This window comes from Triturus cristatus, chromosome 7 (assembly GCF_964204655.1).
Source record: "Triturus cristatus chromosome 7, aTriCri1.1, whole genome shotgun sequence".
Taxonomy (NCBI): Eukaryota; Metazoa; Chordata; class Amphibia; order Caudata; family Salamandridae; genus Triturus; species Triturus cristatus.
The window spans coordinates 562,686,317-562,711,550 of NC_140590.1; the positions used below are offsets into that span (position 1 = coordinate 562,686,317).

Sequence of the window (25,234 nt, forward strand, 5' to 3'; positions counted from 1 at the left end):
CCGCCCTGCGTTGTTTGGCTTGTGCCTGCTGTTGCTGCCCTTGTTGTTACTTGCCCCCTCCCATCCCATGTTGTTTCTTGTCCCATCCCACCCTTATGTCCCTCATTGTTGCTTATCCCCGTTGTTGCTTGTCCCTTTTGTTGCTTGCCCCCACCCTACTTTGTTATTTGGCTGCATTGTTGCTTCCCACTTCCACCCTCTGATTACCAGTTGTGTTGCCTTCCCTCTCCCATTCTGCATCGCCACTTGTCTCCGTTGTTACTTGCCCTCTCCTGCCCTGCATTATTGCTTGCCGGCATTGTTATTTCGCCTACACCCTCCTGTCCTACGTTGTTGTTTGCCTCCTCCCACCCCTCCTTGTTGCTTGCCCTCGTTCTTGCTTCCCCCTCATACCTTCCCATCTCCAGTTGTTTTGCTTACCCCTGTAGCCGCTTGCCCCCTTCTGTCTTACATTGTTGCTTGCCCCTGTTGTTGCTTGCCCCCTCCCATCCCGCATTGTTGGTTGCCTGCATTATTGCTTCCTCCGCAACCTCACGTCTAGCAATGTTTTGCTTACCTCTATTGTTGCTTGCCCCCTAAAATCTTGCGTTGTTGCTTGCCTCTTTAACCTGGGATTGTTGCTTATGTGTGTTGTTGCTTCCCCCTCCTACGTCATTGCTTCTCCCCTCTTACCCTTCCGTCCCCCCAGAAGAAATAAGCATTGGCGAAGCTGATAGCTTTTGCCCATGTGACCTGTTGGCTTGGTTTTTAGCCATGTTGCACAGAATTATGGCTGCTATGTAGCATGTCTGAAAAATAATAAAACAAACTATAATGTGGCCAGCGCTGGCAGCGTCAGAGCACTTTTTTTATTGCACGCAGGAGGACAAGGCAGCGGGTGGGAAAGGTAGGCGGCCTCTACATCCTCTGTGTTGCCCTCCCACCTTCCTTTCAAGATACCTCCCGCCAGCAAAAAAATATATATATATCGCTATGACACAGCTACTGGCCGTGTCATAGCAGCCTTTTTTTAAACTTGCAATCATGCTGCACAGCATGGCAAAAAACATTGACAACGGCAATACTGTGCATTGACGAGACTTGGCTGGTGGCGACTTGTTTGTCACCAAACTCAACTGCTCACAGCTAGTAATAACCCTGAGAGATAATGGGTAAAGTGTGCCCTCTTGGCAGGCAGTGTTGTCACCTGCTATGGCCATGCACCTGAAGATAGCTGGAAGTTTCTCCTTTCTTTGGCTGGCTATCATACTGCAGGAAAAGGTCTTGCATGCCTATGCTACAATCATGGGATAAATTGATTTCAGCAGACAGGGAGTAAATGGGACTTCAGGCAAAGGCAAGAAATAATGTCTGAATTCCTGATGGGTGAACTTTTTCAGTCAACTCATGGACGAAGTTTAAAACAAAGCCAACCAGAGTTATTAGATGTGCACGTCTTTTCACTCTAATTGGAATGAGATATGACTACATTTACCAGAATACATTTGTTTCTTAAACAAAAGCACCTAACTAGACTTAGTGCAAAAATGGCACCATTTGGTTAGGTATGAGGGTGCATTCCAATGATACTGCTCTACTTTTACCCTCTTACTCTCCCCTCCGTCCATACAACTGCCCTTTCTCAATCCTGCCATTTCCCCCAGGTCACGTGTGACACCTTTCGCCTTTTACGGCAAAAGCACCTTTCACACTGGGACATATACTCAATACTTTCAGTGTTAAAAGCAAAACTACAGGCAATGTCTACTGGGGCGCTCGGTGATTTTTAAAATTGGGGCACTCCCTCGTCTGCTCTACTAATTGCAAAACCACCCATTCCCGATCGATAAAAACGTTCCTTAGCAAAGTTAATGCGCAACTCCAACTGCTGCGGCGGTGTACCACTTATCGCCTTAGCGAAATGTTGTCAACCCGCGGTGGATGGGGGATTGGCCACCCAGGCAAACTACTATACTACTGGGCAGCGCATCTGCTTGTTGTGAATGAGGGGTGGTGAGGTGGCTTTGGGGAACCTTCGTATGCTGAGGATGTCTGTTGAGTGGCCGTGACCTTCCCCACCTACTCTATGAGGGAGGGCCTCTGCAGCTTTCTCTTCCACCACCCAAGTTGTGCTGGAGGTATGGAATGCTGCCATGAAGTCTGTGGGATGGGCTAATCGTCTCACTTTGGAGACCCTGTTGTGGCTCGGCACCAGAATTCCGCAGAGGGGATTTGCGGCCTGGGACTCTATAGGCATTTCAAAGTTGGGGGATGTGCTGCATGGTGGTATGCTCAAGTCCTTTCAGGACCTGCAGGAGGAATATGACATGCACCGCACGCAGTTCTATAGGTATTTGCTGCTCCGTCACGCCCTTTTCCCTCTTGGAAGATATCCTAGAGTTTTCCCGATGGAGGCCAAAATCCTTCTTGTAATCTTCAAGGAACATAAATTATCGGAAATATAAAACATGTTACAGTGTACTGTGCCGGACCCGATGGTGGAAGTGTGGCAGGTGTGGGGAGGGTGAACTGGGCTGTCTGGGTGACGACGACTGGAGGGAGGCAGTGGAGGCCCCCAGAGAGGCAGTGATTGCCGCCCAATTTCAATTTATCCAAATCATAGAGTGTATCTCTCTAGGGCCAGACTCCTCTGCATGAGCCTGATCCCTGTGGGAAACTGTCTGCGGCACGGGGACCCAAGGGGGGATTTACCTCATACGTTCTGGCACTGCCCGGGGCTGGGCCACTTCTGTCGTGGCATGCTGGGTTGACTTGAGAGGGTGATAGGTTGGACTATCCCCGCGACCATAAACTCATAGTTTTGCAAATCACGGATGATCTGGGAGGCACTCACTATCAGAAGACACATTTTTGGTTTGGACTCATTGTCGCAAAGAGGGATATTGCCAGGGCCTGGAAGGCGACGGGGGCCCCCACATGTAGACACCTAGGCCAAGGGCATGGATTACTGTATGGAAATTGAACGTCCAATTTACTTGTCATGGGGCTGCCCCCAGAAACATAAGATCTGGAAGGATTGAGCAGCTAGAACTGTGTGCAGAGAGGCCATGGGCGGATGGTGGGGTGGGCAATATCAATGTACGAGCGGGGAGATGGGATCCTGCCCTACTGTCGGTTGGTGAGAAGTTCAGTTGTGGGATGTAATGTGATGTCTTTTCCAGGAGTGGGCAGTGGCGCGGGGTGGGAGGGACTCGACAGACGACGGCGACGAGGGAAAATTAATTATTTATTTGGTTTTCCCTCGTCGTCGTCTGTCGAATCCCCTCCCCTCCCACCCCACCCAATCGTCCCACCACTCTTACCTGCCTGGGCTTCTCATGGTCTTTTCTGCCTTCTTCTGGTAGTGTAATGTATTCTGATATTTTGCATTGGCACTGCGCTCATTGTGCTGCTTTTACATTGAAAGCTGCACATTTTTGAAAAGTAAAAAAAAAAGAAACTACAAGGAACGTGCTCTTGGCTAAAAAGCCAGAATGATGAATGTGTCATGCGATATATGGGACCCCGTGGTACCAATGGCAATCCCTCTGGGGCCTCTGGGGATAACATACCTCGCATCCAGATGGGTCCTGCGTGAGAGTCTTTGTAGAGTACGGAGTTCTGGTGCATGTGGGTCAAGTACATCTGGACACACATCCACAGGACAGACAGCAGCATCAGGGTGCACAGGAAGGCCAGCACATCTTTCTCTTCGATGGGTACGTGGTCTACCGAGCCTGCGGTGATGAGACAGCAGCCCAGCAGGAGGATGTTGATGGCCATCAGGACGGATAGCGCACGCCCTCCTTTCTTCCAGAGTCCGAAGCTGTCAGGCGCACTCCCTCCCGGCAGGACGCCGGACTCACCGTGCTGGTTTGGGGGGAGAGATTCATCCATTTCCAGTTCTGTGACTGACTCTTCTGGGGAGTCTTGCACCATCAGGTCCCGAGTCCAGGGGCCACTATCTGGAAAGACAAGACATTATGAGTATTAGAACCTTACATGAAATGGTATTATTGGCTCAACTTACCAGAAACATTATTTTGCGGCTACTGACTACTTGTTTGCCTACGTACTAGTTCAGTGGTAATGACAGCCTGCCCTGCGTGAGATTCAAAGGGTGGAGGCTAATACCATAACTGCCCTCATTTTGGACGGCATCAGCTGTTAATTGCCATTGCCTTCATTATGCGCCCTCAACTCGGATCGATTATGGTGTAACAGGCATGCAACGATGTTGGCCTCTTTCTCCAGGAGGCATTAACCACTTTTAATGTTCTGTGGCAGAGCACTCTAATGTTAATGAGTCACTAACGGGGCATACCAAAGGCTTTCATTAGTGGGGTGCAGAACAAGAGGCCACTGGACTTCACACAGTAGTGAAGTACATGGGGGTTTGTATGGGGGCACTGTGGAATACAGCTCCCCACAAGTGTTCATGCGTGTGCCTGCTGTGCAGCTGACCTGTATTGTAGCAGGGACACATCCTGGTCCAGTGTACTATATGAACACAACACAACACATAACATCACAAATCACCATCTATACTGCCTCCGTCCAGGTAGTAGGTCCAGAAAAGCAAAGAACCAGTCATACAAAGCTACCTGCTTGTCCCACTCTGAGAAGTATGTTAAGAATTGCCTGTTGAAGCAGGGCGAATAGAACTATGAACAGCAATCACACTCTGTAAAGATGGGTACAACATACTCCTAGAGGAAGCATATCATGGACTCTCACTCCGTGCCTCTCTCACTCCAGCCCCAGTGAATCACACATAATGTTGCGTTAGCATAGGGTGCACGCTCAGGTATTGTTTCACGCACATAAGATGGCATCACCACTGTTTGGTATTAAGCGGCCATTGCTTATTTTATTACATCAGCCTTAACCCTTTGAAGTATCGGGTGAATCAATTGAGAACTTTGTCACCACACCTTGTGTGCACACTTTGACACTTTGACATGTGATGAATAAGAGATGATACGCATTAGGACCGCATGCAAATGATAACACATCTTTTAGATGATGACATCATAACTGCATTGCAAGTGTTAGCGTCTTGGGCAGCTTGATATGACCTTCTTTGTCTAACATCAGTGTCCAAATATAATCCGAATGTGCATTATATTAGTACTTTACATTATCAGGAATTTACAACTTTGGGTATTGCTCCTTCTTCGGAGGTAGCATGGGAAGTCTATTTGACTGAAATCTGACAGATAGGAACATGAGCGATCTCATTACAGAGGGGGTAAGCAATGTGGAACCCTCTTCTGAGATTAGTGTGGGTGTCCACAAGACAGTTTCAAAGTGTAGTTTCTACTGTTTTATAAATCCACTGCTTCCAACAGCACTTTATGGTAGCCTTTTTTCTCCCGCATGCAGGGCGTGGTTCATTCTTTGGACACGGGTGGGGTATAGTGTAATAGAGGGAGTTTTAGTTGATTTCTGGTTCTCCTCTTTGTCCCTAATTATACCAGTCCTAATCCCTCTCTACCCCTCCTTGGTAGCTGGTTACTTTGACCTCTGATGGCTTTGGAAGTAAAAGGAGGATTGATGGATAAAGGAGCCATTTTGAACTCAGTCCAAAATAGTTCTAACCTCCAATTATTTTGAGCTTGTGCTCCCTGTTTCACTAAGGTCTTTCTGAAAAAGTTGCCACTCGCCTTGTCACGAGCCACATAGAAACGGATCATTGATTCACAGGTTGCTGTAGTCATGCTAGCAACAACAAGAACAAAGCAGTGTGGGCTATTCTATGGTCGCCTAGTATGAATATACACACTCAAAACAGACCGAGTCGCTCAACTCTATACGACCCCATTGCTAAGGAACCGTTGTATAAACTCGATTTTTATAGAAAGCTGAACCAGGAGTTCTTTGCATCTTTGCAACTTATCCCTCCTGTTTTTAGAATATTACATAGAACAGTATACAAAACAATATCATTTGATCAACCCTAATTCCATGGATAACATTTATATCACACAGTCACGCTCCTGTTGAAGATGCTACTTTTATTGGTTCTTCATGGACATAAGTTAATCAGCCCAGCCAACGCGTTTCATCAGTGAGGACTTTATCAGGATTTGAATTTTTGTGAACAAATCCATAGGACCAATTACTATAGTTGAAGCCTCAGTGCGGCACTGTATATGCCCTCATACAATAGCCAGAAGTTTTTTTTAATCTTCTTACAAATCCATTTTCAGGGATGTCGTTTTCTAATTCAATAGTTTAGTATATAAATGTGTGACTCCAAGATATAATCCTCCCTGTAGGATTCGGATCACAAAATGCCAACAGAGTATTAGCCACCGTCTTCAGGATTCTGATCAAACTATTTAAATAAATATGAAAAGCAGAGATATTTTAGATGCCTTGCTTTTTTTACTTTCTAGTAGAAGGTTCCTGTCTGGATGAGAGACCACCTACTAAGGTAAGGCCTCTGAGTAGGGTTTAGGACTTTGACCAATGACCAGCAAGTACTTTAGACACGCGTGCCTATCACTTAGGAGCAATAAATTCTGGAGCTATGCTAGCAGCCTTCTCAGGCCTCTGCTCTCCACCCCACAAAATGCTTTATACAAACATTGACATGTGTTTACGTGTGCCTATTTCACCATAGTCAGGTTCATTCATGACTGCCCCGTTCGCACCCTTCAGCCCCAGTATTAATCCTGAATTTTAGTTCCTCTTTAGCCACATTATGAGGATGTCTGTCAAGTGGCACTTTGTCACCTGTGACACTGTCACCCAATTCTGACGTTTTAGCCAACTCCACATACTAAGCGCTGACTTACAATTTTATTATTAAAACTATAAACCAGGGCCGGCTGAAACTTTCAGCTGTTACCTGGTGCCACTTTCATAGCTATACAAGTTGTAGTAATGCAAAGCAATCAACAAGGACTTTCATGGATTATGCAATGCTTAATTTGTGTTTGTGGTTTTCGGTGCTCACCACCGGCACTTAATAGCAACACCACCACTTATGACACTCTGCCACATGAGGGCACTGTCTAATTTGGGGATGAGCACAATCACAGTTATTTATTGATTCAATATACATTGAAAATGACTAAATCCTGCCACCCAAACCCTTCGTATAGCTTTGGGGGCCTGTAAAAGTCTCAGTTGTCACTCGTGTTGTTGTTGTGCTGATACTGGCGTTGGCAGCGCAGGCAGGGGCAATGGGTGGTTGAAGCTACAGTGGACTCCTAACGAAGTGCCATGGTATCCTTTTAAAAAACTTTTTTTTTTTTTACAATTTAAGAAATGGATTTATGTCTATTGGTATCTCTGGTCATACCAATGTGGGGAATACAGCAAGGGAGGAATATTCCTATGGGGCACCATGAAGGACGGAGGAAGCAAAATCAAAGCGCTTTCAACATGCATGGATTTTGATTAGATTAGCATGAGGACCCGTGTATTGGGGCAGCAGGTTGTTGGTCTTGGGATATGCCTGTTAGGAGTGGGTTGGGTTGTCTGTGTTTCTCAAACGATGCCTGTAGTTTTCAGAAATACCTCTGTTTTTACGGAGAATCCTGTGGTTCTCAGAAGCAGATGCTTCTTTGACAGCTGTTATTAGCTCCCCGGTGATCTGACCCTTGGAGCACATGCATCTTGGATAAATGTCTGTTGTTTTCAAGAGGTCTGCCTATAGTTCACATGGAGACTCCATCATTACCAATGTCATTGGTTCTCTGGCTCACCTATGTATTTGCGTAAAGTATGAAGTTGCCAGCCCTATTCATTTATGAGTTCATTCAATTATGTCTACATCAAAAATGTTATATATGGAGAAGATGTACAAAATCCCCAGTGCAAAGTGTAGATTCCTCCAGGTGGATTCCTCTGAACTCAGTTTCGTTTATCCAGTTTTGTTCTTCTACAGCTCCCTCTGTCCTTCTCAGCCCTACAGCCCGAGACTCCGGCTTCTTGGAGAACGTTTTGAAGCATATTTCGAATTACTATTTGGTTTATTAATTTCTGCTCCTTCTACTATATTCCCTGAACACTGAAACCCTTAAGCAGTCCTTTAGGTAAACCAAAGGACCTTCCATGGATGCCGACTGACTTGGGTTCGTCTGTAAATATCTCGATTTGGGCATTGTGGGCTAAATCTTATTAAACCCCCAGACACTCTTCAACTCCTCCCTCTGAAATTTGTTTTAAAGAATCATCTCTATGATGTCTGCTTTGCTTCCCAGGAAAATACTTTATTCCCGGTTTCAGGAAAGGGGATCTAAATGCCCAGTTTATCATTGGTGGTGATCCCTAAACTAATTCTAACAAAACTCCTACACTTCTCCACTTCTACTGTTGCACCCACCACAACAGTATCCCTGTGGTGCAATCCGCTGCTCAGTCTGCCTCCCAGCTCCGCACACGCCCCTACCCCAACGCACATTAGGTCCATGCCATCATTCAGGGACAAGAAACCAAAAAGGCTACCTTGGCCTGCCTTCTGACTAGAGGGCCGTGTTGCTGTCTCTATTCGCCAGCAAAGCCCAGGTCAGCTCTTCTCTCATCTCCTGCGCTTTGTGTGAGGATCCTGTAATGCTCGGTAGTGAAGAGTAGAGTAATTAGTAGGTGGCAAGTGCTCCTGAAAGGTGTATCCCATTTTTGGACAGCTGTCATCTTATGACATTGCTTCCATTTTGGGGGAAATTCTGGAAGGACTTGCTGCCAAGCTTCTCTCAGCATTCCCTGAGGAGCCCACTGTACTGAATCCTTGGAAGCTGGAGTTCCATAGGTGGGCTTTTGCTGAAGAAGGCCAGTGCTTTGGCAGCGGCAGCAAATTACTTGAGTCCAGGATGAAAGAGTGAGGGGTGATCCTTCGAAGTCTATCCACCACATTCGATACTGTTGACCATGAGATCCTTAGGGTCAGGCTTGAGGAAGTGGGTGCTTGTGAACAGTGGCTGCCTAATATGCCTCGTTCTCGGATTAACGTTGTCAGTCTTTTACTTAAACTTCCTTTACATCTGGTAGCTTCACCGTCCATTGTGGAATCGCTTCCTGAAATGATTTGATCATTTGACTTGTCAGTACCATCGTATGCTAATGACACAATTGAAAGTAAACTGTCTAATTTACCAGATAGTTCTTTGAGTCGTTCAGCAGTAGACAAGCAACATTTTTTACACTAAAGATTAATATGACTGAATTGCTGTTTTAAAAACTGCTGACAAGACCCCATTTGGCCTCCCGCTTCGAGTGTCCTCCTCTTTCCTGCAGCAGAGTTAACATTTTGGGTGGTACTACTTGAGGAGGCACTGTCCTTCAGGGCACAGATCCATGCAATGCCATCTTAGTGCTTTGTCCCTTTCTCTTAGAAAGAAGCACCTACTTCTCACATGCACTGAACATATTGCCCTGCATGATTTCAAAGAAACAGGGCTCAAACAAGACACTTACCAACTCATAACAAAATGAGTACTGTCAGATGGAGACTAGGACCCAGGGATTGGTGGCATTGGAGAACAGGCTGACGGTGCATGAGAAAATAGTCTAGCACTAGCACTTTACCACAAGTAGCATCCTCAGGTCATCTCGCCCTTTATGAATCTTAGGATACACAGTAGTCCATGTCACACTAGAAAGTAGCAGAATAAAGAAGCTGAAAACTTTCACTGTGGGGGCTGGCAACATTGTGTTTGGGTTGTTGTGGCTCCTGCTTCTAGCTCTAGTTTGTTCATCGGCTTTTGCGTTCCTGCACCTTCAGTCTTTTATTCTCCAGTCAGTCCCTCACGTTTCCTATCTCTCAGCTGCCCCTTTACTCCTGTGTTCCTACTTGCTGGCGGTTTGTGCGTGTCCTGTATTTGTTATACACCTGGCAGGTGCTGAACTTGTCCAGCACCGTTCGGATTCCAGGAGGCTTCCTGGTTATTCATGGAGAAGGTGCACTCCAGGGTGTGCTCATTTCTGGAAGAGAGATGGTGCAGGACCCCCTGGTGCTGAGAACTGACAGAACCTTGTGATTTTGCTCGGCTGAGCAGACGCAGCGGCAACAGCAGTGGTAGGCAAACACGTTGCAGCACCAAATATCTTAGATAGACTACTAGGGCAATTGTGTGGGCTGGAAATCACAAGCGACCTCTGCCTGTTTATACATACTCTCTGGCCACGCCTCACCAGAGAGTGCTCTAATGTGTGTGGGGATGTGGAGGCAACTCCTTCTTTTGCATCTAGACCGCTACATCCCTTCCCAAGTCAGTGTTCAAACCAACAAACAAAAAAAGTCCACGAGTCTTTGACTCGGTCTGGGGTTGGGTCGTAGGCTGTATCTTCGTTGACCCTCCAAAGTACTACTTGGCTGCGTGGGGTCATTGGTCACAGTTGTTTCAGTGCCAGTGACCATGGGAGATGGCGAACCTGCCACGGCCGAGTCTTGCCCCCGACAGAGGATGCTATCCTCTGCTGTAACTTTTGCTCTGTCCATAAGTCTGGACATCATTTCTTCAGTGTCAGGGTTTCTTATTCTTTTGAACCAGGATATGTTCCTGGTGATAGTCTCATCACCCTGTTGAGCTGTAATGACTGTGCTGTTGGTTGTCAACACGGTCCATTGCCCAGGATCATATGTTGTGCGGAACTTCCCTCCGCTGCGCCGGTTCTGTACCAGGACAAAACTCCCTGAGTTATGACCCAGGTTTTTGCTCCTCTCCTTCCACTGGCTCGCTTGTTATTTGTTGTTCGTCGCGCTTGGGTGCCAGCAGGGTCATAGGGCTCTGGGGTCCAGCCCTCGGCCGCAGGGATGGTGTCTTGATGGGGCCCAGCCAGCATCAGGGACCAGGGAGATCTTTGTGTTGTGGAATGTGGTGTGCTTCAATAGTCCCGCAGGAATCAGTGGATTGCAGGCTCTGGCTCTGTTTGCTCCGACACGGTGATCCGGATAATCTTGTTAAGTGTCCGCATAAAGTGTTCTGCTTCTCCGTTGGCCTGCGGCCATTAGGGAGTGATGCGGGGATGTTCTTGATGTCCGAGTGGCTCAAGCATGTTCTTGATCTCAGTTCCTTGAAATGGAGGTCCGTTATCAGTTTTGATTACCTGGGGCAATCCAAATAGTGCGAATGTCTTTTTCAGGACTGGTTGGAGATGTGTGAATGCCGTAGATGAAATTATTTTGACTATGGGATACGTGGTGTAGCTGTTGATCAGTATCGCCGTCCCCCTGCCGTCCGGGAAGCTTCCAAAGTCGAGGCTCACTCGCGACCATGGGGGCGTTGCTGGGTCCTCAGTTATTACGGGAGCAGGGTGTTCTTGGCCGCGTGTGAGTTGGCACGGCCGGCCGTTCCTCACCAAGGTATCTACGGCCGCTATTAGCCTGGGAAACCACACTTTCTCCCTTATTCAGGATTTCATTTGAGTGGTCCCTTGGTGGCCTTCATGAGCCAGGATCGTGGCTCGTTCTTGGAGGCACGCGGGGATGACAATCCGGCTCCCCTCAGCACGACTCCTTCAGGGGCTACACTTAGCTCGTCTCACGCTTTCCAGAATTTGCCTATGCGATCTCTGTCTGCTTCGTTCCAGCTGTTGGCGTCGCGAAGGAAGTTGCTCCAGGATCCTCTTCGGATGGACTCCAGCACTTTCATGAGCACAGGGTCTGAGCTGGTTTAGCCTTTATCTTGTCCATGGTAAGAGCTCGTGGGCAGGCCCATTGGGATACCATGTCTACGTATTCTTCTGTCTTCCGTTCTTGTTCTCCTCCTTCTTCAGTCGTCTCCGGGGGGTGCTGTGACAGGAAGTCTGCTAGGTTCTTTGCGCCTGGTCGGTAGACTAGCTCCATCTGATATTGCTGTAGCTGTATCTCCCAGCATTCAATCCTTGGTGGGGGATGTGGTGCTGTGCCCCTGAATAGCGGGATTCATGGCTGGTGGTCAGTCACCACTCAGAATGGGTGCCCACTGATGTATAGATGGAAATGGTTGCAGGTCCACTTAATCGCGAGTGCCTCCCTCTCCATCTGGGAGTAGCGAGCCTCTGTTGGTGTGAGGGCCTTGCTTGCAAATGCAAGTGGAGCCCATTTTGACGAAATTCCAATGTTCAGCCTTATGTATCGTCGCAGGCCTCTGTGGGTCGAAAAGGTTGTGATGTATCGGCTCTCCTCCGCTAGCCTCAACTGATGGTATCCCGTGTTAAGGTCCAGCTTGGAGAACCAGCGGGATTCGTTTAGATCAGCCAGGATGTCGTCGACTATCGGCGCCAAGTGCCTTTCACATTTGATTGCTTGTTTAGGCAGGTGCATGTCGATGCACAGGCGGATCTTGCCTGGCTGTTTTGGCTTCTCCGCTATCACCATAGGTGAGACCCACGGGGTTGGGCCGGTAACCTTTTCTAAGACTCCTTGCTGCTCGTGATCGAGGAGTTCTTGTTCGACGAGTGGCCTGAGATGGAAGGGTATTCGTCGATGTCGATGTCGCAGGGCAACAGGTTTCACTGCTTTATCGATATATCGTTTTATCGGGACCCTCTTCACACATCAAAGTCCGCTAAACAGCTGTGGAAACATGTCTAGGACATCGTCAGTTTGTAGGGTCTTGACTGCGTTGGCAAATGTGACCAGACCGAGGTCTTCGGCTGTGTGGCTTCCTACTAGGATGTCGGCGTCCCTATCGACTACGTGAAGCGTTGTGGTGATTTTGTGGTTTTCCGATTTCACTTATACTATCATCTTACCCTTGAGGGGTGTGGCGTTTGACTGCCGTAAGTGAGGATCCTGACATGCAATGGGACTAGTGTAGGTCTTGGAATCAGTCATTTGTATTGTTGGCACCCCATCACATTCACGGATGCGGCTGTGTCAATTAGGGCAGTGACACGTGATCCGACGATCTCGAGGGCACATGTGGGTTGTGGGCGCCTCCTTCGCTTGAGGTCATTCGCAAACGATATGAGGTAGCATTTGCCTTCCTCATCTGTGTATGAGTCCTCCAAGTATTGTCTTGGGCAAGCTGCTGTTCTGGGTGTCTTTGGGTTTTCGTGGTCTTCAATCGACTGGTGTTTTACCGATTTAGACTGTGGTCTTCTTCCGCGGGTTGTTTGATTCCGTGGCCTTCCTCTGCACGCCACTGCAAAATGGTTGGGGGTGCCGCACTTTGAGCATGTTTGACCATCCGTGGGGCATTCTTCCTCTGGGTGTTTTTCCCTTGCGCATTAACCGCAACGTGACCCTTGCGCACTACTGCTCGGCCACCTTTCGCGAGCGCCACGAGCGCCTCTGTTTGGCGCATGCACAGCATCCGCTCTCTCAGTTTTGATTGTTACTGGTTTTTCCACCTGTTGTGTTATGACTATGTCCATCGCTGTCGCTCTTGCATCTGACAGGTCGTGTGAACGTGCCATTATAAGGATGTCTTCAAGGGTGATTCTGGTTTGCCGTAGGATAAGGGTACGGAGGTTCTTGTTTCGACACCCTTTTATCACCTGGGCCCTTACTTCTTTGTTCCGGTCGTCGGCCGTACCTGTGCTGGCTAGCTCCCTTAGCTGCACATGAAACGCATCCATTGACTCTCCTTCCCTCTGGCGTGCTTTGCGTAACTTGATCCTTTCATAATCGGTATTCAGTTCGAAATGGGCGTTTAGGGCCGTTACTGCCGCGTTGTAATCATTGGGTGCCCCAGTGCTGGATAGGTGGGAAAATAGCTTGTAAATCTCTTTTCCCGCAAAGTGCAGTAATAACGACCTTTTAACCGCACCATTTGTATCACGCGTCGACGTGAAATAGTTGTCTAGCCGGCTAATCCAGACAGTCCACCTGGTGGAAGCGGTGGCCGGGTCTATGAGCTCACTGAACAAGGGCAGCGCATTGATTTGCGAGTGTTGCGCCGTCTGTTGTATGGCTGGGGGTCCAACTGGTTGAGTGGATGGTTGTGGTTGGGGTGCTGCCTAATTTGCTGGGTCATTCATCGTTGTGGGTGCACCTTTTGCTTTGTGCTGTTTAGGTGCCTCCTTCCTGGTGAAGCGTGACAAATGCTGCTAGAGATTGTGGTAGGCTGTGGCACACGTGCTCCTCCTTGACGCGTCTGAGGTAGGACCCTCTTATGTGGCTCTCAGTAGCAGTTAATTTATTGCGCAATAGTTTCCCTTTTTTTTCTCTGCTGTATTGCTTTGGGGGCCTCTTGTGGCGATATCGGGTCCTGGGGGATGCTGCACTATTATTGAGGTGCCCTTGGTGGTGCCCCCACGTGACTCTGTCCTGGAGGGTAAGAGCCCTCTAGTGGGAAAGAGAAAGACGAGCTGGCAGAGTTACTCAGGCTGCCCGCATGCAGCCACTGGGCCCAGCGGGACATCCTGCATATGCGCGCCCCTCGCGGCCTGATGCGGGCTTCGAACGGGATCTCACTGGGAGCACCAACGTCGCAGGGACACGCGGGAAAGATGTGGAGCACAGGTAGGCTGTGAGCAGACTTGTACCTGAAGGAGACGCAGCTACAGTAGCCTCAGGCAGGGGAGCACACAGGTGGGCCCAACAACTCTAGTTGTGATAAAAATCACGCTTCCGTGTGCTCGGGCACGCGTTTTCTGGGCTGCAGCACATTTCTTCTGTGTCATGCTGCTTCTGCCGGACTTGGCTCCACCGGGCCGACGGGCCGACGGGCCGGGTGGGGTCTAGTCCACTGTCGACAGGCCGGGTGTGATGTTGCTCGGTTGAACAGCCGCAGCGGCAACAGAAGTGGTAGGCCCAAAAGTCGCAGCGCCAAATAACTTAGACAGACTACTAGGGCAACTGTATGGGCCGGAAGTCATGAGCAACCTCCACCCGTTTATTTATACTCTCTGGCCACACCTGGCCAGAGAGTGCTACAGTGTGTGTGGGCCCTTCCGGGCTAAAGGGGATGCGGAGGCAACTCCCTCTTTTGCATCTTGACAGCTACACGCCCTATACCAGTTGTTAACAAAGTGTGTCTTCATTCCCTCTCTTCCCTTGTTGTTAACAAAGTGTGTCTTCATTCCCTCTCTTCCCTTGGTTTGTTTCCTGCTTCCCTCTGGAGCGCACACGAGCAACCCATGCAGTGCTGTAAGGGCAGTCCCTCTTAGAAGGGCAGGGTCTATGCCGAATCTGCTGCCATGCACTCACGTATGCTGACTGATGTAGACATTCATCCGCGTCCACTTCAAAATCATTCAATGCTTTCTTGTTCTGTTAATCTACTTTTCATTTATTTTACTAGAATCACTTTATTTTTTGGCAGGGGTATATTTTAGCTCCATGATGCTCCGCTGAGTAAATATGGATGTAATAATAATAATAACAATAATGTGCTCCGTCTGAATTTAGATATATTGTAATCAATATCCCAAAACTTCTATAAGTGTGCATGATAAATCAAATCTGATTTTAAGCATAATATTTAAAGTCCATGCTGCGAATTTGGTGACTGCATGGAGATTGGATGTGTCAATCAAACATCAGAAATGAAATGTCACACGACTTTTTGAGGGTATGACATACGTTTTCAGCAGCATAGTTGTCAAAAAAGGCGTACAGCTTTAAGCTGCATGCAACATGTAAAAAGTGGCTGGGGGCTCATATTCTTCACTGCTGCATTCCGTAGCTGCACTCTGGGCTTCACGTGGAACCCGAATACAGAGAGTTCACTTACAAGAGATTCAGTTATGGCATTGTGGAAGTAGAAAAACAGCAGACAGGCAACATTTCTACCCTTAAATCTGTAGTCTCAAGATTTCTTCCAATGTTGCTTAAGGGACTAAAGGATTCTGTTTGCATTGTGGAAACACAGAATAATATTTTGCAGAAAATTAGTGTCATTTGTGCTGCACTTATATTATAAAGATAGTCTTGTGAGCTTTGCACACACGGATGAGTAGCGAATTTTCGAGGTGTTGGTGTGAATAGTAATTTTAACACATCCGAAGTCCAACTCTTTCCTTATTGTTGCACAGACTAGAGTGGGAATATTAAATTTAATCCCTCTGAAGTCCAACTTTTTCCCTACTGTTGCACACGCTGGAGTAGGGATAGTAAATTTTAACTCTCCAGAGTACAGCGCTTTCCCTACTGTTTCACAGACTGGAGTGGGAATAAAATATCTATTATATCCAGCTTTAATACTTTAAAAAAAAATATTGTTTAATTATATTTAATACTATTATGTGTTTATTTGTTTGTTTAATGTTATATTATTTGTATATATATGTAAATTGTTTGCATAGCTTAAAACAATGTCTTTTTTTATATTTATTTAATTTAGGAATGTATTTCACATTTTGCATTTGATTTGTTTAATATATGCTTTTTATAATAGTAAATTAAAAAAACACAGAAAATGCAATATAATGTAAAACATTTTTTTAAATAGTGTGATAGATATGTGTGTATAAAAATACACGCCTATATGTTTATATGAGTATATATTTATATGTAGTATTAAAAGTTATTTAAATGTATTTATTTTACATTATATTAAAAACAGACTATATTTGGATATTTTTTAACAAAATTAGTGCAAAACAATATTATTTTCTCTATACTTTTGTACTTACGTTTATAAGTATAAGGAAACAAATATTTTTATAATAGATATTTTTGACACAATAGTTCTTGAGCACGATATTGTTGTGATCGATATTATGTCAGCTATCCGAATGATAATTTGAGCTTGGGTACAACCTGTCATAATCAGTCTTTCTTTGGAAAGTGCAATAGGGTCAGGCAGATTCAGTCACTTCCGATGCATCCTCCTATCCCATGATTGAAATTAAGATAACATAACAAGTTACAGCTACGTTTGAACAACAGTCATATCTCTTAGGTTACACCATTCGTACAGGTTCAGCTCTCAGACGGGATCAGTTATCAATGCACGTGATGAAATACCTCCAAATGAGTCCACAACCACAGCAGCAAGTGCTCTTCAATGCAAAGCATATAACACTAACAGTAAGACTCTTCTGATCCACATGCATTATCGCTTAAACATCAGCTGTAAATATGTTTTAGAAATTGACTCATTTTATCCTCAAACCAGTTTGTCATTTTATGAGTGCTTTCGGTTACTAGCTTTTTTTTAGTAGATACATAAATTTTTCCTCAAACATCAGCCTGTCATTTTCTGAAAATGCACCCACTCTAAGCTTAAATACTAGTTCTTTTTACTTTTTGGTAAATAAACTTCTTTTCCCTCAAAATTCAATCTGACATTTTCTAAAAATACAACATTTTCCTTTCAAATACTAGCTTTTTAAGAAAGAAATTTTATTTTCTGAAACAATTGGCAATTTAAGACAAAGTGCTCTTTTTTCAGCATTTCTTTCCATATGGGATATTCAGCAAATGCCAGATATATATACTAAATCCCAGTATATATTAAATCCAGGATTCCTGATTGAAATTAGCGTCAGAAGTAGAACAAGGGACGCTGAAGGGGTGGGGCTGCGGCAGCACTCAGGGTTTGAGTGACAGTGCACTAGACAGCAATAGTGCGCATGTTCGGTTTTGGGCTGGTCTTTTTTACAACCAGCCCGAACATGCGCACTAGCCTTCCCCTTAGGAGAGAGAGAGTTGATTCATGCCGCAGCCCCCAGTCTCCTAATGGGCAGGGAGCCTCCCTGCTCAAGTCAATCCTGGCACTGCTGGAGCAGCGTCTGGATTGGCTGAGAGGGGTTGCCAGCCACTCCAGTGATGCAGACGACGTTGAAGGCGCCAATGCAGGACCCCTGCCCAGCAGCAGAGGTGGCGCGGATCCGGGCGGTCAGATAATTTTTCTTTACTTTATTTTTAACCCCCCCTGGACCCCAAACCCACGCGCTGCCCCCCTTCCCCGCGAGTATTGCTAGCCGCGACTGACTGGTGCACAGTTCCATGTCGAGATATAAATGTAACCAGTATGTGCAAGATAGGTCTACGCACAGGGCGCCGACCTCCGGAGGACCTCAGGGCGCAGGAGCTGCCGGGCCAGCAGCAGTGTGTTTAAACTCTGTTTCCGAAAACTGCTGGCACCTATGTCCGTAATTAGTCCCTTTTTTCCTATTCATTGTGCTTCTCAATTTTGCCCCCCCCACCCCGTGGTATTCCTCCAACTCCTCCCAAATTGTTGACAAGCTGACAAATAAAGAGGTCGAGTAGGAGGGGCGCCACATTTGATTCTGCCCAGGGCGCTTTCTGGGCAAAGACCAGCGACGAGTGTAGCCTGCAACTCTCAGGGTTTGATTCCGGAAACCCAGCTCAGTGGGTTGGGCACACATTGTAGACGACTGACGAATGCCAGGCTGGTCTTACAGTTACAGAAAAAAAAGAGTACGGAAGGATCCCAAAAAGAATGAAGCGCTATATAAGGGCAGCGCCAAAACAACCAATGAATGCAATGGGGGACAGACAAGTTTACAATATCATCCAAACGTTTTCCCTCATCCGAGTTGGCATGCATGAGAAGTGCCCCTCACATGTCAGATATGGCATGTCATCATTCATTCAAAGGTGTGCACCTCTGCCAAAGGGCACACATTTATCCCCGCCTTCAGTATTATGAGTGGATTCCTTCCAGGCTCTGCTCACAGCAGTCCCCGTGGGAGCCATGCTCATGAGCTTTGGTTGGGACATTTAAAAGACCTTTCTCAAATCAGTAAAACAAATATTCTTTGTTTAATGTTCCGATGCTTTGATGCTAATGCCCTGACAATGGACTTGGACACGTGTGTCTAGGACCCCCCTCTCTCCCAAGACTGCAGAGATGATTAGCTGTAAGAATGTTTTCTTTCTTGCTCAGCTGTTTCCTCCTCTCCTCCTACCTACATGAGACCGTCTCTTCCTCCTCCCTCAGTCTCGGTCATGTCCTTCCAGGGTTAACAAGTGAAGGTCTTGGGGTCACCCTTTGGCTGCTACCGGAGGTTACTGGTGAGGCTCAGCCACCAAGATCCCTTTTAACCTGGTGCCCGTAGGAGTCCCTCAGGCCGTGGTACCCACAGGGCATGACACAGCATGAACTTTCGGCCATACCCTGTTAGCATTAACCGAGTAGCCCAGGGGCCGTGGCAAGCAAGGATGCTGCCGTGCCCCAGGGGGAGTACCTCTGTTCGCTATACTGGCTGGGCATGGCCTGAGCCCCTATTCCCAGCATGCCTTCCTCCGCCAATATTTGTATGTGTTATTTTTTTTCAAAGGCCTATCATCTGGAGTCAATGTGCATTTAATTCTGCCATTTGTACAGTAGAATCTCTTTGTACAGTAGTATCTCTTAAGTTCTTCATGGCTATGTCGCTCATTTTAAATTAAAACCCTCAAATTTTCCTTTCACAGGCTGCGGGTACCAGTGCTTTGTACCTGTTGCAGGTTCTGCAGATCTTTCAGTATAAACAATATCATGGTATTTGTGTAACTGATCAGCAAATGGAACTTCAGAAACAGTTTGTCGTAATTGTAGGAATTACTTTGTTTTCAGTGAAGGATCATATTCAAACTGTATATCAGTGCTAGCCTGACTCACAGGCACTGCCCCCAACAGGCGCGCAATGCATGGGTATTTGGGGTACTTGGGCAATGCAGTTTCACACCTCGCCTGTGACTGGTGAACTCAAAAAGTGGACGAGGAGAATAATTACCTTTTCAGGTCATTTCCCAATCCAAATCTTCATCCTTTCCTGTCTCTCCCCATTCTCCAGTCCTATGGGGCCATGCCACTTTACACTCTTCCTTCCTTCAGCGCTACAAGCTTTCTCCCGACCAAGCTCCCTTTGTACTTAGTGCCCACTGGGTCCCCCTACCATTATCTCAATGCCTTGCCTCGTTGTGCTCCAGCTTTACCCATACTTTTTCACAACCTTTCTGGGTGTGAAAACACAGACAAACTCAACAGAACTCTGTGCACACATCTAGAACAGAGGCAGATGGGGTGGGGCGGGCAGAAAGGTCACTCAACTGTGAAAAAGTCAAAGTTGAGCTTGTTTAAAGTCTCGCTTAAGCCTCTCTGTGTGTGTTATAGAGCACTCATGTCCCATTTCATGACTCATGAGGATGCTTCTGCTTTCACAATGTTGATGTTTGATACTGCTGTCAGGTGTGAGGCCACCCTGGATTTTTAGTCCTTTGCAATCTCCTTCTCTTATTACTACATTTTAAACTAAAACCAGTTACGCATTCATAATGAGAACTATTAATATACAAAAATCAAATGTGCAATTCATACCTGTATTGATTCAGTTTTTTAATGCAGGGTGGGGTTGTCCATTTCATTGTTGTGTCTGTGTGCATTCTGGGTGTTTTTCATAGGCATTGGATAGCTCTATTGAGTAAGAGTGTTGGGGGGTTCAGGTGATGGAATATGTGTAATATTGAATGCCCAGTCCTGTGCCAAACATGAGCAGTATGATTAAGAATAGTTGTGCTACTTCGGTACCAGTAAATTGTTGTTCATTTTAGTTCCATATTCCCAGAGCATTCTCATTATGTGTCAAACTTCTATAAGGTTTCTTAACTCCCACAACTCTAAACAGTAGTATTGACTGAGCTGTTCTTCACACCTTCTGGTTTGCTTGAAAATGCACCATTTGCCCACTCTCTTTTTCAACATTTTCTCAGGGGGAGATGCCCCCCTAACCCTTGTGGGTGGTTTAGGCTCGCTTGCTACGCTCGCTCGCTTGCCGCAGTGAAGTACGACAATTGTTTTACGCTCACCACTTTCAAATGTCACCAGCCGCCACTGTTAAATCCACTGTTGTCCACCATATGCCAACAATGGCTAACTTTTTCTAGAGATGGCCATCAAATCCAATTGAGGGCCACCTTATTCCTGGGGAGTCAACTTTCTGTTGGGATTGGTCATAAGATGTCAAGAATACTCACTTTAAGCCTGGGATGCCTTTTAAATGACAGGAACGGCCATAAGATGCCAAAGGAGGCTGACAGATGCATGTGATAGCTATACAATGCCACAGATGCCAATACTGTATCTTGCTGGTGGCCACTGCGATGTACTCTTTTGGGTAGATATTCCCTCCAGGTGACAGGTGTGATTATCAGATATCAGGGTTTACCACCAGATATTATTGGCACCCACCTTCTGTCAGCGGTGACCCCTGTTTGTCAGGGTTGCTCGTATTCTGCCAAGGGTAGCCACAAAATGCGTGGAATGGCCACCTGATGTCAAAGATGCCTACCTTATGCCAGGGATGCTCACCGATGGCAGTGAGTGTCTTCTAAGTCAGGAACAGTCTTTATAGGTCAGGAGAGACAACTAGATGCCAAGAGTTGTCACAGTCTGCAGGGCATTCACAAATGTAGTGACAGTGATGATGGTGAGTAACACACAAACATGTACCTAGGCAGAATCATGCAAACAACGACACACTCGTGTACCATACCTGTTAGTACCACTTTTAGGCTGATTTCCTCACTTTTTTTCTCCACTCCACACAGCATGGATAATGTTTCCAAACTACCTCTTTGGTCTCTTCGGCAGAGCCCTGGTCACGCAGGTGCAGAGTGTGATTGACAGCACAGAGCCTGCAGCACGTGGCCAGTCACAGTGAGGTGAGAGGTGATTGGCCGTGCTGTTCAGACCCTGCACTCTGGGTGAGAACGGGACTAAATGATAGGGTGATAAACACATGCCACTGCTTACCCAGCGGCGTGCCTAGCTGGCTGACTTTTTAGGCACGTGAGAACATGGATCCTGAAGCAGCAGTGCCATCTCCAGCATTCTCAGGATGACGTATAAGCATGACGCATAAGGTTATTTACAGCATAGCGCCTCAATACCTAAAGAATTGCTTATCTTTGAACAGCCAAGTCGAGAGCTGTGACACAATCAGAAACAACTGCTAGTTTCACCCAAAATATAAGGTGCCAGGTTGAGGGGTAAAGCTTTTACCACGCACGCACGTGAGTAATTTATGCAATGACCTGTCAGAGAAGCTGTGACTGACAGACCAGTTGCCTGGGTTTCGGACAGCTGTGAAGACACATCTATTCACCTGATGTTGTTTGTGGTTCTCTTGGCCGGTACACTAAGCACTTGACTGCCCGTGGGTTTTAAGCAATACACAAATGCAGCCAGCCCATGATAAGCTCTCTCTATGGCAGAGCCCCGAGGGTCCAATCCTCCTCCAAGCCAACACAAGGCACATGTAAAGGGGCACTACTGCCGGCGCCCCTGCAATGCTTACTGGAGTTACTTTAGTCACTTTGGAGGTCTCGAGCTGTGCATTACTTCGCATTAAAAGTGTGCAAAATTGAAAGCATTTCTGAAATTCCATAACAGTTTCACAAAATTGTATTAAATTATGCTTTCAGAGTGAAATATGATTTGCCTGTATTTTTTGTGCCTTTTTTTACTTGAATACATGCCTAAAAAAATAAGTCTTGCGATATATTTGAAGGTGATTGGTCAGAGAAGAAAATGACTCTTAAGAGGACATGCAAACCAGTCTCCCGCTGCTATTTTTTCTGCAAGGTACATGCTTGCTTGAAAAAAGTTAAGAGAAATTGATAACGCGAGATTTTAAGAAATTTTATGAATTTCACATAGTGTAATGCTCAGGAATTTCACATAATTCAAATTTTGCCTAGGCCCTTCTACATTTTGCCTCACTCTCATTTATCAGAGGTAAGTTGAGAAAATAAAAGGGCCCTTCTGTCAATTTTGTTGAGTTCACATTCGTTGTGAGCATCCGAACTGTGCTTAGTGCCGAGCAAGATCATCTGGGTGCTGTTTGTGATAACCTTCATGCATACACTCATTCATTCGATATGGTAATTGCACTAAACATGTGGAACACAAGATGACCCGTTGTTCTGCTTAATGTCCCCCACAGTGTGATGGTAGAGACACCCAAATACATACACTTTGATAAGGGCTCTTTGACACAGACATGGGTCACAGACACATGCACACGCACACTCATAGCAAGACACGATATTCTTCATACAGTCATGGTCACCACCAGACCATGTAAATAGCAGATGTAATGCTTTACTAATATCACATAACAATCACTCCTAGCAATAAACATGGTCAGGTCTTCCTTGTGTTGTGTCTCTGATTCTCAGACACCTCCTAACATGTCACATAGCTAAGGCTGTAACTGATATTTAAATGTGGACAAATAGAAATCCACAAAGACTTCTGCAAGACTCTGGCCCTGGGCCGTACAACAACTTAGGTAACAGAGGGAAGAAGGTGCCAGAGAAAAAAGAATTAGGAACCTCGCTTACTGCCTGACCATTTGAAATACTCAAGAGAATGGGGAACATGGTCTCTACCATTTACTGGTACAGATAGCTCACATTTCCCTTACCTGGTGAATGGCTTGAGATGACCTCTCAGTTCTGGTTCCCGGATCACCTGATGGCTGATAGACCCTCCAAAGACCCTTGGATCTCAGATAGTTCTAGGATTAATCAATGTTTTTTGGTTCAGCCAATGGATCCGGAATCACTTAAGGGCTCACTTGATGGATCACTCATTTGCTCCAGGATTACCCAAATGTTCCAAGGCCTCCCCATGACTTTCGGTTCACCTCAGTGGTGTGAGAAGCGCCCATTGTATTTGGGATCTGCCAATGGCTTTGGTATCAGCAGATGTTCAATGTTCACCCAAAGGTCATCCAAATGCTTGAGGGTAGATTGATGCGATCCTTATGAGTCAAAGATGACTCCGCAGCACGTGATGCTTCTGGACCACTCGTGGCTCTGGGATTGTCCAATGGCTCCTGGTCATTCACTGATTTCAGTACTACCCAATTGCTCTGCTATTGCTTATTTTGAATCAATATTACCTAATGACTCCAAGATCGCAGATGGCTTCAATATCCCTCCCTTGCTCCAATATTAGCCATTGACTGCAAAATCGCCTGACGGCAATAATAAGGGTGTGTGGCTCTAATATCAAATAATCGCACTGGAATCACCCGATTGCTCTGTCATTTCTTGATGACTCTATGAGCGTTCAGCTGCTTCACGGGCCTCCCAGTGGATCCGAGGGTACCCAATGGCTCGTGGATCACTCAATGACTCTGTGACCACTCCGCTGCATCCAGGTCTCCGAGTGGCTCTGTGCACCCAAGGGATCTGCGAACACCCACAATGGCTCTGGAGTTTTCCAATGGCTCCTGTGCCCCTTGATGACCTTGGGGTGGCCTAATGGCTCTGGTAGTGCATGTTGGTAGTGGAGTCTGTCAGCATCTTTGCAATCACCTGACGGCTCTTGGAAAAAGTAGCAGCTTCGAAAGCACCCGTTGACTAGTCAGCAGCGTCTGCAACCAAACCTTCGGCTACTGTACATCATACAGAGCATTTATGGCTCCTGTCACCGGTATTTGGCATAACTCCACGTAATTACCACTCAACAAACTGGTTAGGTCTGAAATTATCTGGCACCGACTTCATATAATCTTCGGCTTGGGTGTAGCACTGAACATTGTCAACAGAACCAAAGAAAGACGTTAGCTTCGGTTTATCTGGTTAAGGCTTCAGCGAGTGCCCCCAAAAGATGACAACACAGGGGCGAAAAGACAATTTTCTGTAAACTTCGGCGGACAGCGCCTAGCGTTGTACTGGCTTCAGACTCAAGACGCGTGAAAGGAAAGCTGGAGACTGCAGGGCAGGTTGCGTCACACCTCATCCAAGCTTGCCAGCAAACGGTATATTTGTGGCGGTGCGTGGGAGGAGAACATGATAGTTATATCATTGAAAGACAGATGCCCCGGGGGGTTCACTCACTGTGCTGCTGGTCTCGTGCTGATCCTCCAGGGGGCGCCTGCCTTCCGGAAAAGGGTTACTACTTTTTAATTTTGTTGTTGCATATTTATATAGCGCGAACTCGACCCGAAGGTATTGGGGCGCTTTACATGAACACCAGTTACGTTACACAAGGACACATTCAGGTACGGGGAGTTTAAGTGATTTGCCCAGAATCATAGGATGTGGACGCGACCCCGAGGATCGAACCTTGGTTTCCCAGCTCCAAAGTCGGCAGCTCTTGCCGTCAGACCACATCCTCTCCCCAGCCGGGCTCTGGATCCGGGCCAGTTCCAGTGTTTCTTTCTCTCAGTGTATCCAGAGCACTGTGCAGTGTGTATGCCTGAGCGCCGCAGCGGCGCCACGCCACGTTGGCCGTGTGAATCGCTGGCGGTGCCCCCTGGGGAGACGCGCATGTTTACCATGGCGCACCTTGAGCTCCATGTGTCCGTCTGGAAGCTGCTGGCTCCCATGCTGAGCATGGCCGGATCCTAATGCCTGGCTCCTCAGGGAAACTCATTTACACTTACATGCGATGTCACGATTTGACAG

At 46.7% G+C, this 25,234-nt stretch overlaps 1 protein-coding gene across 1 annotated transcript in view; it reads right to left on the bottom strand.

Moving 5' to 3' along the window:
• Positions 1 to 24,961, bottom strand: part of LOC146810126 (proton channel OTOP2-like) — a 289,661-nt gene extending 264,700 nt beyond the window's left edge. Inside the window, exons 1-2 of the mRNA XM_085617073.1 lie at positions 23,242 to 24,961; positions 3,552 to 3,944 (exon numbers count right to left, since the gene is read on the bottom strand). Coding sequence (XP_085473199.1) covers positions 3,552 to 3,918 — 367 coding nt within the window. The 5' untranslated portion in view covers positions 3,919 to 3,944; positions 23,242 to 24,961. The remainder of the gene's footprint in view (positions 1 to 3,551; positions 3,945 to 23,241) is intronic.
• Positions 24,962 to 25,234: the final 273 nt, after the last annotated feature.